At 41.9% G+C, this 12,830-nt stretch overlaps 1 protein-coding gene across 1 annotated transcript in view; it reads right to left on the bottom strand.

Moving 5' to 3' along the window:
- Positions 1-12,830, bottom strand: part of sptbn4b (spectrin, beta, non-erythrocytic 4b) — an 80,659-nt gene that overhangs the window by 8,046 nt on the left and 59,783 nt on the right. The window contains 13 exon segments of the mRNA XM_020605597.1: positions 113-309; positions 448-532; positions 1,131-1,222; positions 1,225-1,262; positions 3,343-3,587; positions 4,303-4,437; positions 4,937-5,182; positions 5,437-5,641; positions 6,441-6,571; positions 7,206-7,484; positions 7,772-7,861; positions 8,191-8,415; positions 10,838-11,101. Of these exon segments, the coding sequence (XP_020461253.1) occupies positions 113-309; positions 448-532; positions 1,131-1,222; positions 1,225-1,262; positions 3,343-3,587; positions 4,303-4,437; positions 4,937-5,182; positions 5,437-5,641; positions 6,441-6,571; positions 7,206-7,484; positions 7,772-7,861; positions 8,191-8,415; positions 10,838-11,101 (2,232 nt within the window).

Raw genomic sequence — 12,830 nt, 5'->3', positions numbered from 1 at the left:
TAATAGAAACATATTTCACTGGAATTCCTCAGCTCTTTGCCAACACATTTTGGAACTGTCTTACACTGGAAAGACTGCGCATGTATTTACATAATGACGATGATAATGTTACCGTGGTGAGTCTTCGCAATGAGCTGAATCTCTCCTCCCAGGTGGCGGCAGCTTTGCGGAAGGCTTCGTGTCGACGAATGAGCTGCTCCACCTCGTCGACGCTCCCGCCCAGCTCACTGCTTTTGATGAATGGCTCCTGAGCGGTCAGCCAGGACTCTGCCACCATTGCATCCTGGGCAAACTGGTGAACCTCCAGCACTGAGGGGAGGAGCGGAGATGCAAAAATAACATTCAGAAGGAAAGACACGTCCATCCTTCTTTTATTTCACACTGAACAATGTGTAGTTCTACTTCTGTGTGTCTTTATGAAAGCTTTACAGTTTGTGTCTTACTCACATTGCTGTAGGACTTCCCAATGCTTGTCCCACTTCTCAGACAGCTCATGTTGCTTAGCAACCACCTTGTCCAGCTTCTCCTTGATCTGATAATCAAAACCAACATCATGAGAATCACAACATCACAGGAGTCAGAGTCAAAATTAAAGTAACTTCCAACAAACACCATGTGCCTGATATTTCCAGGCACTCTTCTTGTGAAAGTTAGAGTTTCTAGTTTTAGTTCAGGTTCTAGTTAAGATTTAAGTGACAAAATTTTATTATTCAATTTTTAATTACCTCTTTGTTTGTGACCTGGTTTTGTGAGTTACCTTTAGGATTACTGAAGCGCTCCATCCATCTTAAAAACTGAAACCCTGCTTCATCAGTTTCTTTGCACATCCAGATATTCACACACACATTTGTCTCTCTATAGTTGTGAGGACACTCACTGACTCATAATGCATCCCCTGACCCTGACCCTGACCTAAACCTGATTCTAGCCTGAACCCTAAAACCAAGTCTTAGCCCTCACATAGCCCCTTGAAGTCAGGATCTGATGAAATGTCTTCACAATAATGGTAATGAACTAAAATTTGTCCACACAACCACTGAAAGACATGTGCACACACACATACACTGTAAACACACCAGTCCAGTTTCCTTTGTAAATCAGCTTTAATAATCTTTATAATATTTCCTTACTTCTTCAGCCGCAGGGTTTCTAGCAGCCAGCAGGGTCTTCCCCATCTCGATACACTCCACGACGCCCCGGCTGCGAGCCCCCACTTCGCACTCTGGTGGTAATTCATCAGCACCTCTACTGAGGACACGTCCCTGCAGGATGCACAGACACACAGAAACACAAAGAGTTGGACTGTTTGTTGCTCAGACATTCAAACTTAAGTGTTTTTTGTGGAGTTGCTGGTCATGAGAAAAATATCACACCACTGATTATGTTCTAACAAGTTTTGTTTATAATGGTTTAATAGAGATTTATTTATAACAAAGAAGTCTGTTTTTTAAATACTGAAAACTGGAAGGTGTAACTGCTAAACAGAGTAAATATTGCTATGTGAGCTGCTGCTGTCTTAGATCACAGATTACACTGAATTGCAGGAGCATCAATAATTCTGTGCTGAAAACAATAACACATCCTTTTTATTAGCGTACAGAATCATGTATATACAGTGGATATAAAAAGTCTACACACCCCTGTTAAAATGCCAGGTTTCTGTGATGTAAAAAAACGAGACCACCTTTAATGTGACCTATAACTTGTACAACTCAATTGAAAACAAACTGAAATCTTTTTTTCAGTGGGAAGTAAAAATAAAAAACTAAAATAATGTGGTTGCATTAGTGTGCACACCCTTAAACTAATATTTTGTTGATGCACCTTTTGATTTTATTACAGCACAGTCTTTTTGGGTATGAGTTTATCAGCAATGCACATCTTGACTCTGCAATATTTGCCCACTCTTCTTTGCAAAAACGCTCCAAATCTGTCAGATTGCGAGGGCATCTCCTATGCACAGCCCTCTTTAGATCACCACACAGATGTTCAATCGGATTCAAGTCCGGGCTCTGGCTGGGCCATTCTAAGACTTTTATCTTGTTCTGGTTAAGCCATTCCTTTGTTGATTTGGATGTATGCTTGGGGTCATTGTCGTGCTGAAAGATGAAGTTCCTCTTCATCTTCAGCTTTCTAGCAGAAGCCTGAAGGTTTTGTGCCAATATTGACTGGTATGTGGAACTGTTCATAATTCCCTCCACCTTGACTAAGGCCCCAGTTCCAGCTGAAGAAAAACAACCCCAAAGCATGATGCTGCCACCACCATGCTTCACTGTGGGTATGGTGTTCTTTTGGTGATGTGCAGTGTTGTTTTTGCGCCAAACATACCTTTTGGAATTATGGCCAAAAAGTTCAACCTTGGTTTCATCAGACCATAACACCTTTTCCCACATGCCTTTGGGAGACTTCAAATGTGTGTTTGCAAAATGTAACCGGGCATGGATATTTTTCTTTGTAAGAAAAGGCTTCCGTCTTGCCACTCTACCCCATAGCCCAGACAAATGAAGAATACGGGAGATTGTTGTCACATGTACTACACAACCAGTACTTGCCAGGAATTCCTGCAGCTCCTTTAATGTTGCTGTAGGCCTCTTGGCAGCCTCCCTGACCAGTTTTCTCCTTGTCTTTTCATCAATTTTGGAGGGACGTCCAGCTCTTGGTAATGTCACTGTTGCACCATATTTTCTCCACTTGATGATGACTGACTTCACTGTGTTCCATGGTATATCTAATGCCTTGGAAATTCTTTTGTACCCTTCTCCTGACTGATACCTTTTAACAATGAGATCCCTCTGATGCTTTGGAAGTTCTCTGCGGACCATGGCTTTTGCTGTAGGATGCGACTAGGAAAATGTCAGGAATAGCCTACTGGAACAGCTGAACTTTATATGGGGTTAATCAGAGGCACTTTAATTGATGGCAGGTGTACTGACTCCTATTTAACATGAGTTTGAATGTGACTGCTTAACTCTGACAACAGTCACAGCCCCACAGTAAGAGGGTGTGCACACTAATGCAACCACATTATTTTAGTTTTTTATTTTACTTCCCACTGAAAAACAGATTTCAGTTTCTTTTTCAGATGAGTTGTACAAGTTATAGGTCACATTAAAGGTGGCTAAAGTTCTGGAATTATTTATCTTGGTCTCGTTTTTTTACATCACAGAAACCTGGCATGTTAACAGGGGTGTGTAGACTTTTTATATCCACTGTAAAGCTCCACTGCATTTGGTTATTATAGTTTGTGTATTGTCCTGTGAAAGCTGGACATGCTTCGACCACCTGGATCTCAGCCTGAGGATGACACAGATTCTCTGTTCCCTGCTCCTCTAATGACGATACCTGGGCTTCTCTCCTGTCCCTATCTGACAGATGATCGAGTCCATCCACATGATCTGGTCTCGGACCATCCTGAAGAACCTTAGCTTGTCTGTCTCAGTGGTGATCTGCACTCGACACTCCTCGCAGGATGTCAACAGCTCTTTCCAGGACTGCATCACTTCATGCTCCCGGCACGCGATGGCTTCAGCCTTCTCGCCAGCGTACACTGTCCTTAGCTGGGCTGCACTCTCCTGCAGCTGACGTACCTGCAAGAGTGGGCAGAGCAAATTGTAGGAATAACCTAAACTGAACAGGGAGTAAATGGAAGTGTTAAAAATGGAAGGAGAAGGAGTTTATTTTCCGAATGACGCACGAAACACAGCTGCTGCTGTGACAGCTGTGTTTTGTCAGGGCCAAATGGTGCGGGGCCTGTCACCGGAGCTGACAGAGCCGCTGTGATTTTGCATCATTCTTTAGTAAAATGTACTAGTTTTCTGTTTCCCAGGTGCATAACAGTGTCTAGATAAAGCAAAAATAAGGAGGTAGTTTTGCCAAGAATCAGAATCACAAGCAACTCTAGATTTTATAAATTAATGCTATCAAATGAATCACTTCCAAGTTCCATACCTTTAACATAATACAAGAAGATATAAAAGAACATCAGTATAATGGGAAAAGCAATTCAGTCCATGAACACTGGGGATTTTGGAGACATGAAGAGACATGAACACAGAAATACTAATCCTTATTGCTATTTTGCTGATTTATCACCCACAAGTCAGTTGTGTGTGAATGTGAGGCATGGTGAGCTAAAGCGAGCCTGCATGCTAAACGAACATCCACAAAGTAAAGCAAACATGAAAGAAAGCAAAAGTGGCATTGTAGAAAGTGCTCTGGACGGAGCGATCATCACTCTTTGTGGTTTATCCCTGTGTGATTGAATACTGCACATGCTGTCTCTTCACGTGCATGCTGCAGCACCTGTGTGACCAGCAGCTGTATGTCCTGTTCGAAGCTGTGCAGGAGTCTCTGTAGGGTGCCGGTGTTGGCGGCGCTGCCCTGCCGAGCCCGGACTTCTGGCAGTCTGCGATGTTTGTCCTCAATCTGAGCCAAAACCTGAAAAAAAAAACACCAAAGCAAAACATAAAGCAGAACTGTTCCATGTACCCACAGCATGTGAGCAAAGGTATGGACCATGTATTCTATAAAATGGTTGTGTGGTTTGTGGGATTTGTGTTGAGAAAGAAGTAAATTAGAAAATATATAAACTCTGATTCAGTTGTCTGTGATGTTTATGATTCTTCTGTTGTTTCTAAAGTCTTTTTAAAACCATAAAACTGAACCACAGAATGCATGAAGACTTGACACTGCTGGGCACTAATGTTTCTCCTCTACAACAACATCTCGTCATTTTATTGCATTGTATCACTTTCAGAAAAAATCCATATAACTAACATTTTGCTGACACCCTGCTGGGTGAAAACAATGAATAGTGTGCTTATTTTGAAGGACACTTGTGTAATCAGCAGACCATTTACATTTTCTCCCCTTCACTTGTGTTCTATTCTATTTCACTGTGTCACTCCACTTCAGCTTTGTTCCCTGGGCACCTCACCTCTCTGCAGTCGGAGAAGAACTTGTGCAGCTGGTGTGATGCGGAGAGCATCTGCGCTCGGGTCTCCATGAGCTCCAGCAGGTCGGCCCAAGCCTCGTTCACCCCATCCTTCCATTCAGCGATGGTGGCGGCCTCTGAGTGACCGTAGTCAATAAGCTCATCCACCATCTGGTTGACTGCTGTCACTCGTTCCTGCCCCACGCTGCCCGTCTCTGACGCAAACTCTGTAAACTTCTCCTGCAGAATCTGGAGGTGAAGTAAGAAAGGAAAGGAAATACTGTATATGGAGAAGAGAACAAAAGAGCTAGAAATGGCTTGTTTTATAATGTTAGTAAATGAACATATTACTCTACATGTTTCAAAATCATAATTAGCAGTTGTAACTTACAGTGTAAACAACAAGTGAAATCAGTGTTGCTTTTTTATTTCAATACATGACTTATAAAGATGTTTCTTGAATCTATTATTCATCCAGAGACACCATCTGTCGACACACTTACTGTCACATGTTCAAAGTCTTGACCCAGTTCTGGCGAGCTGGCGACCACCTCCCTCTGAGCGATCCACTGCTCCAGCTCGTCCACCTCCCTGTTGAGCTGGTAGAGCCAGTACTGCTGCTCCAGACAGCTCTTCCTCTCTTCCACCAGGTCCTTCAGAGACACGTATAGACGGTCGATCTGCGACTGACGCTTGCTGATGCGCTCGCTGTCAAAAAGAGAGGAGAAAATATGTCAGGTCAAGTATAAAAAAAAAAAAAAACAGGCAGGTACACAGGTGTCAGAAGCACAAAAGATGTGGATGCTGGTGCCATAGACAATAATCTACATGAAGCTTTCTGTGGCTACACTACAAATGTTTCTGGTAGCAGTACTATTTCTCACCATACCATTATTTTCCAAAGTTAAAATGTGCAGAAATATACCCAGAGGAAAACTACAAGAACAAGACAAGAATATAGTGTCAGCAATATTTATATTCAGGGTTAACAGGACGCCAAACAACCTCCGACTGTTGCTACATTCAGAATTGCATCAGTGCGAATGACAAATTTTAGGCTCCGTGTTGCAATAGCTAGCGTTCTTATAGCTCAACTTTCATTGTTGTGTATTGTCTGTGCAGATTCTCAGTTATCCAGGTCATAGTAAACTGAAAAAATCAACTGGACTAGATTTCTAGGTCGAAGACAACAAGAGGTGAAACGTCTTCGACCTAGAAATCTAGTCCAGTTGATTTTTTCTAAGTTTTTTCAGATTGTTGTGTATTGCATTAGTAACAGAAATTGCCTGGACTCTTGCGTCTGTTAACCAACAATCTGAAAAAATGCCAACGATAAGATATTTTTTGTGTTATACTTTAAATTTGACAAAAATATCTTTTTTTGCGGTGAACCTTGGCACTTGACTTCTTCTGTGGTTATAATATAAAAGATTATGAGCATTCGTAAAATTTATTTTATGATGAGAGAAGTTTGTGTTAGATTGAGTGTGTGTGTTTACATGCTCACCAGTCTGGGTGCCCCATCTCCAGCAGCTGGCGGCACTGCTGTGACAGCAGGCCGATGGTCTCAGCGTAGTCCTCAATGGTCTGTTCCAGGACCAAGTGTTTCTTCAGCAGCTGTAGTGTGCTCGGCTCATCCTGGTGGGAAGAGGAAATGACCCACAAGGAAGAGTTTCACTTTAAAAATAGTACACGTGCACAGTATAAACGCTTAATCCTGCCTCAGTGTACAGGTCTTAGTGTGAAGAGAGGTGCTTCAATTAGTGTCTCTAACAGAGACTCCATTCAGGGTAGTTCTTCCAGTGCCCCTGATTTAATGCGGGTGGAACGGCAGCACGGTGGTTAGCACTGTCGCCTCACAGCACGAAGGTTCCGGGTTTGAGGCCTGACTGACCCGGGGCCTTTCTCTGTGGAGTCTGCATGTTCTCCCTGTGCCTGCGTGGGTTCTCTCTGGGTACTCCAGCTTCCTCCCACAGTCCAAACACATGCAGCTTAGGTTGACTGGGGACTTTAAATTGCCTGTAGGAGTGAGTGTGTTTGTTTGTCTACATGTCAGCCCTGTGATAGACTGGTGACCTGTCCAGGGTGGACCCCGCCTCTCACCCAGTGTCAGCTGGGATTGGTTCCAGCCCCCTGCGACCCTATTTAGGAATAAGCGGTATAGATAATGGATGGATGGTTCTGTGATGATAACAGACTACATGGAGTGATTCTTGAAACAGACATCTTTTGCTGAAATGCCCATTTACATTTCAGAACAATGCACACCCACCTTCCCCTTCTCCTCGTTCATCATATGCAGCTCCTGCTCACTGAGCCAGGCCTCCACCTCGGCCGTGTCAAAGTAGTACTGCTGGGCCTGGTACATGGCATCCAGGACCAGCTGCCTCTTCTCGGTCTCAGCCCAGAGCAGAGCACACAGCTGGGCCAGCTGGTCATGGCCGGCCCTGACATAGTCTGCCTCAGGGCTGCGTATGGAGGCGATGATTGCCGCCCTCTCCAGGACATCCTCAATCCTGCTCCTGTGGCCCTGTAGCTCCCTTTGAAGTGTCTGGAGGAGAGGAGGGCAGTAACAGGAAAGAAGAGGTGACTGTTTAAACCTGTTTTATGTGGTTTAATAAAACAGATCAATGATAAGAAGTTGTATTATACCATAAGGTAAGTGCAAAGGTGTTAATAGAACATTATTTTTATCTATCAGGCATCATCTGTTCATCTTTTTGTGACTTGACCACGGTGAGGTGACGATGTAGCAACGGGGAGAGCTACACTAATTATTATTAATTAATTATTAGTTAACGTCTGTGGTTGGGCTCTCTGCTGTTCTGATTTTCTTACCTGATTCTTCTTCATGAGCTGCTGGACGGCCTGCAAAGTGGCGCCATGCTCCTGGGACATGGCCAGCGGGAGTCGCTCCTGGACCCATAACTACAACAACACAACACACAGCACCAACTATTTGTCATCTATCATGAGAGCATGTAATGTTTATGTGGCATTATGTACAACTATGTGTGTCTTACATTAAACATGTTTAATATGCCCCGCATACACTACAAACGGATACTTATAACAACTGAACACAGTAATAAAATACAAAAATATCCTTGTGAATTTCACTAATTACAGTTATTAAATTGTCTGTGCTGATCATACAAGGGGAATCTAATTAAGCTACAGAAATAAAGAGTTTTCTAAAGTGTTCCATTTCTGTTATATTCAGTGTGAATGGTTCGGCTGACGGCCATCTGACTCACGATCTCGTCCTCCAGGTCTCGTCCAACTTGATGGACTTCCTTAGATGCCAGCAGGATGCGTCGTCTCTCCTTCAGTGGCTCGATCAGACGCACCATCCTGGCCTCTACAACAGCCTGTCGCCCTGCGACCGTCTCCTTGATCTGCGTCTGCTGTGGGATGGAGGCCGCTTGCACCTGGAGCTGCCCCACCTCCTTATACCACTCCTCCATCTGGGTCTCCAGGGTCTGAGGGGGAGGAGGAGGATGGTGGAGGAGAAAAAGAAGATTTGTTGATTAGGAGAGAGGAATGGAGATAGGTGAGAGGAAGAGATGTGAATGATAAATGCACAGTCATGGGAGAGAAGACAAAGAGGGGATGGGTGGGATGTGAGGAATAAGACAGAAATGCAAATGAGCACTTTGTCACAGTTTTGATTCACAGGTGACAGTGAATTCACGTCAGGCTGTTTTTTAATTCCTTATTTCAGACTTAGACTTGAGGGACATTTTGGTTTAAAGCTAGAAACCACTGCTTACAGCAGCTTTTCTGATTTTAACCTTACCATAAGAATACTGTTCTCTTCAGGTTAGGTAAAGAAAGTTTTTTTATTTTACACTGAATATACATAATTGTAAGAAAAACAGACCAAAAGTGACAATGGCCAATCCAAAAAACATGGGAAACAATCACAGTAATACTTCATTCATAACTGGTTGCTTGTGTGATACTGAAGCGCTAAAGTAAAAACTGAAATAATAACGGCAACTGATCAAATTTGTGGTATATTCTAATATAGAGTGAAATATAATCTCAGTGAAATGTCCTCATTTAATAAAAGACTGGCATTAAGACAAAGATGAGACTAGAAACAACCCATTATTTGACACAAAACAGACATGAAGTGTAGCCAAGGTTACTGTACCCCTTGCCAGGATGGATGCTGGGTAGTGGAGTTTGGTTTGGAGTTAGGATGATGTGGGAAAGCAATGCTAATGGCAGCCTGTTAAATGAAGCTGTAAGCAGCATGCTGTGGGAGAGGAGAGCGAAGCGTCTGGTGAAATGACGACGTGATGAAAGGATGAATCTGAATCTGCCTGCTGTTCGCTGTGTAAAGACTCTGACTCCTCCAATCCATCGCTTTTGGATGACAAACAAAGAGTTTCATCCCAACATCACATGTTCAGAAAAAAGCCTTATAAGCTACCAGGATATCAAACCTAGCCTAACAGCATTACAGACCGCAGAATCTTTAACTTTTAAGCTGGTTCAATTATCACTTTTTAATGCAGTTGCTCATTATTTGCTCTGATGATCGGGAGAGTTTCTTGCATTGGAACTGTGCACATGGCCATTATAATAAAGAAAAGAGCAGGATTTTCACTCCTGGAGCCATCTGACAAAACCACACCTGCTCTGCTGCTCTACTGAAGAGGCTTTAATTTACAGAACAGAAGAGAGATTAGCTTAAACATCTGCAGCCAAACAAGGCATGTACTGCTGCCTACACCTTACACACACCTCCCCTACTATATGTATAAACAGGGAGATAGAATCTAAACAAAACTGTAAGAAAAGATAAATGCTTGGAGAATACAACTGCAGTAATACTGCAGTGTTTGAGGTCAAAACAATTCTTAATTGTTTTGGTTAATGGTAAAAGGACTGTAATCTGTCTCTGCACACATTCAGTTGGAACAGAATAACACATGATTCAGTGTTACATAATCTAAACTACTATTCAATTAGCAAACAGAGATCAAATCGGCCATAAAACACTTAACTAACAAAGGGCATCAACATCTGCTGATTCAGTTGGTAAACAATAACAAAATTCTACAAGATGCTTACAGCTGTATTTAAAAAGGCACTAATCAATGACATCCATTAGCCAGTTTCTGTAAAATGATCTTGGGCTGAAACTCTCATGACAGCTCACCGGGCTGGTATAACTGCTGTTTGAGTTTCCAGAAACCATCAACACAAATTAAATATTAATGTTGGGGTGAAAATAAAAGAGTCTGACTTTGCTGAAATGAGATGAAAAGCTCAACAGAAAGCATCGCAGGCACTCGGCGAGAAGCGTTGCCCCTAGTCATTTTCAAACATGATGTTTTGTTCAAATAATAATAAGACGAACATGCAACGATACTAAGATACTGTAAACACAGAGTCACATGGAATTAGGTTAAAATATACATTGTGTTTTTGTACAATATCAAACTAATATGCAGCAACAAGTTGCTCAGAAATGTGATTGTTAGACCATGTGAGTTTTTTCACTTTGGCTGACAAAACAAAACAAAAGCACAGACACACACACACACACACACACACACACAGACAATAAATTTGCCAAACAGTGCTTCAGTAAATGGGAGAGGAAATAACTGCCACTTCTTTCCTGTACATTTATATTTAAATATAAACTTCTATGTTGAAGAAAATGTCTTTACAATGTAAAAAAAAGACTGTGGTAACCAGCAGCTGATTTACTAATGGGAGAATCTGAATTTATCTCTACTGTCGTCTTGTGTTATTGTGAAACACCTGCTAGGTTTAAGCTTCGACGGATCCTGAGAATTAATCAAACAAAGAAAAAAAAAACAGAGGTTAAAACACAGAATTCTAACCTGAGGGGTTTCCTTGAATTTTTAAAATCCTACTTACATGTAGTTTTTTGAGCTGCTTGTTGACAGTGGTGAGGTCCTCTCCCTGATCCACGTAGGCCAGTTGACCTTCCAACTGGCCCAGTCTCTGATCCAGGCTTTCGTAGCTCTGCACCAGCAGGTCGGCCTTGTTGGCCTCGAAGAGCTGCCGGGCCTTGGCCTGCGTGGTGCTCTCCAGATCCTGCCAGCACTCCTTGATCTCCTCCAGCTTTTTCCGGACCACCGGGCTTAGCTCGGGCTTCTCCTGGATCAGCTGCTGGCCCTCCTGGATGGACGGGAGTAGCAGGGGACACGGGTAAGACTTTTCCTTTTTTTCTAATAAGGGAATAATAAATTCATCCCATCCAGGTAATAACTGGTCAAGCATGGAAAGCATGAACATAAAATTCTGTGCATATATCACTTTTCATTGTCAATATGCAAATGAATGCCAAACAATTCTCATGGGCCAAAAGAATCAAACTGTATTTATTCCAATAGGCAGAAATGCTTTAAGACATGCTGACTATACAATCAAAACACAAAAGAACCTATATCAAATAAACATCAGTACATGGACTGGTGGAAGACAGAGTTAAAATAATTACAACCACCACACTGTTGTAACATTTGGTATGTTCACAAATTAACTGAAAGTCATTACCAACAAGGTCGTTTTACAATCAGTCCGTTAACCTGAAATGTAGAGCTGCAATGATTTAGACAAGTAACTCACAAGAGTAATTAGGCAACAAGGTTTTAAAGCAAAAATGGCAAAATACTGCTGGTTTCAGCTTCTCAAATGAGAAAGGTTTTTGGTTTGTCTTTAATAGTGAACTGAAGGTTTTTGGGTTTCAGATTTCTGATTGTACAAAATAAGACATTTGAAGTCAACTCATGCTCTGGGAAATTGTAATAGGTGTTTTCCACAATTCGCTGATATTTTATAAACCAATTAATTAATGGGGAACATAATCGGTAGATGAACTGATGGTGGGAATAATCATTACTCTACTCAAATAGTATCTAAACAACTGGGGTCCAAACATAGAATCCAGAGTCTCATTTCCCTGTTTGATCACAAGATCTTCTGCGGGGTTCACTAAAAATAATTATGTGCAGACGCCGTGGAACTGGGTTAGGAGGTGTGTGTGTGTGTGTGTGTGTGTGTGTGAGTGAGAGAGAGAAGAGATTAAACCTCACTGTATTAAAATGGCTCATAAATTACCTCACACTCCCCTCCCCCTTCTCTCGCTCTGTGCTCTCGTTTTCATATTTCTGTCCCTCTTTGTACCTCGTTCTGTTCTGAACCCCCTTTTAGACACACACACCCCCACACACCACCGTTGCTACATACACCTGCTCCCTTCCTTTTTCCTATTTAGCCTCCCCCACAGTGAAATCCTTCTCCCAACCAGTTGTAATTCATCTTGTACAGCCGGTGCATTTCTTTGTATTTTAGACAGAATCAGCTACAAAAAAATCAAAAACAGACACAAAGACCAAAAAGATCAGATAGAAACAAATAGCCAAAGAAAAATGGGAAAAAGTTAGGGCTTAATTATGTCTGTGTCAAACAACCAAAACACTGTTGGGGAAGTCACCTTTAAACCCAGTCTGTTTGATACTGGCATTACATAGTAAATAATGACACGCTCACAACATTTATTTTACCAAATGAGAATGACTATTAAGGTTGTGTTTTGTGTTACCACATGCTCAACAAGTAGCAGCCATGTAGCCACATCCATTTACAGTTAGTTAAAAAGGGGAGCTGAACAAATAATAACTTTGTATTCTTGTAATGTTTTTTTGATTTGATTTATTCTTTCAAGCATGTAAAGACAGTTGATATATCAACATACATAATTATACACATATCCAACAAATGCTAATCCAATATCAATTTACTTATACCTAGTACATGTTTGAATGGAGTAGGAAGAAGTCAGACTTATCCAGTCCTACCCCATGACATCATCTTACCATCATTGGTTTGCAAGCAGTAAATAATT

The sequence above is a fragment of the Monopterus albus genome, unplaced genomic scaffold, assembly GCF_001952655.1.
Source record: "Monopterus albus unplaced genomic scaffold, M_albus_1.0 scaffold71.1, whole genome shotgun sequence".
Classification (NCBI taxonomy): domain Eukaryota; kingdom Metazoa; phylum Chordata; class Actinopteri; order Synbranchiformes; family Synbranchidae; genus Monopterus; species Monopterus albus.
Note: the sequence above shows the minus strand (reverse complement) of the source record. Positions and strands in the feature narration are given on the sequence as shown.